Source organism: Danio aesculapii, chromosome 12 (genome assembly GCF_903798145.1).
Source record: "Danio aesculapii chromosome 12, fDanAes4.1, whole genome shotgun sequence".
Taxonomy (NCBI): domain Eukaryota; kingdom Metazoa; phylum Chordata; class Actinopteri; order Cypriniformes; family Danionidae; genus Danio; species Danio aesculapii.
Window position 1 is genome coordinate 51,210,607 of NC_079446.1, and position 2,500 is coordinate 51,213,106.

The following is a 2,500-nucleotide window of genomic DNA, read 5'->3' on the forward strand; positions in this document are numbered from 1 at the left end:
TCATCAATCACAGTTGTGAGAGCAGCACATAATAACTGGACTTCTAGTTGATCATAAAGTGTCAGAAGGTGGATTTCTCTGCTGGATCATCTGTTGATCTGCATCCCAATCATCACCAATACTGCAGAAGACCTACTGGAACCATCATGGAGCCAAGATTCTCACAGAAATCAGTCAAGTTAGGTGAAGGAGAAATCATGGTTTGGGGTTTCATCATTCAGTATGGGGGTGTGTGAGAGATCTGCAGAGTGGATGATCAACATCAACAGCCTGAGGTATCAAGACATCTGTGCTGCCCATTACATTACAAACCACAGGAGAGGGACAATTCTCCAGCAGGATAGCGCTCCTTCTCATACTTCAGCCTCCACATCAAAGCTCCTGAAAGCAGAGAAGGTCAAGCTGCTCCAGGATTGGCCAGCCCAGTCACCAGACATGAACATTATTGAGCACGTCTGGGGTAAGATGGAGGAGGAGGTGTTGAAGATGAACACAAAGACTCTTGATGAACTCTGGGAGTCCTGCAAGAAGGCTTTCTTCACCATTCCAGATGACTTTATTAATCAGTGATTTGAGTCATGTCAGAGATGTATGGATGCAGTCCTCCAAGCTCATGATGGAGTCAGACACAATATTCATTCTGTTTCCACTGCAGCATGAGCACATATTCTATACTGGACATTATTGAAGGTTCAGTGAGCAGACTTTAGTCAGGTAATGTATATAGGCTTTTAGTTCTCCTGTGAATTATTTTCAAATTTCCCCAATTTCTGTTTATCAGAGAGCAGATTTCTTCAGCACATCTCTCATCATAATAGTGGTAATAACTCATCTCTAATAACTGATTTATTTTCTCTTTGTCATGATGACAGTAAATAATATTAGACTAGATATTCTTCAAGACACTAGTATTCAGCTTAAAGTGACATTTAAAGGTGCAACTAGGGTAATTAGGGTAAAGTTAGGGTAATTAGGCAAGTCATTGTATAACAGTGGTTTGTTCTGGAGACAATCCAACACTAATATTGCTGAAGGGGCTAATAATAATAATAATAATAATAATAATAATATTGACCACAGCAGTTGTACATTATTACTAAACAACATGTGTAGTTTATTCCTGCCAAACTCAAATAAATGAGAGTTTCTGCAGAATAAAGGCTGTCTTTTACAGTCAGCAGTGCTTTACTGTTTGTGGAGAGCCAACACACACTACAGGACCTGTTTGAAGACTGCAGAGAGGAGGATCTTCATCATCATCGTCTTCATCCTCATTTATTAAACACAGCAGCAGGAAAAGATGAAGATGGCGTTCACTCACGTTCATGTTCAACACACACACACACGCACACACGAACACACACACACACTAAACTTCACACAAAACAGGGTTGACATGAATAATAATGTTAAATTTCAGAAAACAAACATAAGTGTTATCATTTTCAATTTTACAAATTATTCAATTAAAATAGATGTAATTTGAGGTCTTTATCAGCCATTTTAGTAAAGGTGTCGAGTTTGAAGATAAAGCACTACAATAAATCAACACAACAAATATTATAGAGTAAAACTGTGATGTAGGGCTGCACAATCACCTCACAGTAAGAAGGTCTCTGGTTCAAGTCCCGGCTGGGTCAGTTGGCATTTCTGTGTGGAGTTTGCATGTTCTCCCCGTGTTGGTGTGGGTTTCCTCCGGGTGCTCCGGTTTCCCCCACAGTCCAAACACATGCACTATAGGGGAACTGATCAACTAAACTGGCCGTAGTGTATGAGTGTGTGTGTGAATGAGTGTGTATGGGTGTTTTCCAGTACTGGGTTGCAGCTGGAAGGGCATCCACTGTGTAAAACATATGCTGGAATAATTGGCAGTTCATTCTGCTGTGGTGACCCCTGATGAATAAAGAGACTAAGATAAAGAAAAATGACTGAATGAAACAAATATATAATAATAATCAGATAATAAATCTGATGTGAATGTCTGCATTCAGATATTTTTTACATATTAAATAATTCATAATTATTCATCCCTAATTAAAGCCAAACAATCAGCAGAAGGGTGTGTGAGAACACGGAGCGCAGAGTGCCCCTCTGAATCAGGGAACTGAGAGAGAAAGCTCTGTTTGTGCAGAGCAGGAAGAGCTGGAAATAAATAGGAGTGTGTGTGTGTGTGTGTGTGTTTGTGTGTGTATATGAAGTGCGTGTTTCCCATGATGCTCTGCTACGCCTCCAGCTCCAGACCCAAACCCAGCTGATGCCCTCCAGTGCTGATGAAGTTCCTGCCGTCCAGCAGAGCGGAGAGAGTCAGCTTCACCCCTGAACACACACACACACACACACACACACACACACACACCAGATCAACATGCTGCTCACATCAGCATGCTTTCACACACAATCACAGAGACATAATAAAATACTAATAATTTTAAAGATACACACAATAAACGAAGACAACTACATACAAAACTAACAAATACACTAAACTAATCATATCATC

At 40.4% G+C, this 2,500-nt stretch overlaps 1 protein-coding gene across 3 annotated transcripts in view; it reads right to left on the bottom strand.

The window, feature by feature from the left end:
* Nucleotides 1-1,121: 1,121 nt before the first annotated feature.
* The window catches only part of LOC130238783 (voltage-dependent anion-selective channel protein 2-like), a 5,087-nt gene continuing 3,708 nt past the window's right edge, over nt 1,122-2,500 (bottom strand). For 2 of the 3 annotated variants that reach the window (XM_056469890.1, XM_056469891.1), the window contains one exon: nt 1,277-2,316. In XM_056469890.1, coding sequence (XP_056325865.1) covers nt 2,222-2,316 — 95 coding nt within the window. In that variant the 3' untranslated portion in view covers nt 1,277-2,221. The other variant, XR_008838650.1, reaches the window with a different exon arrangement.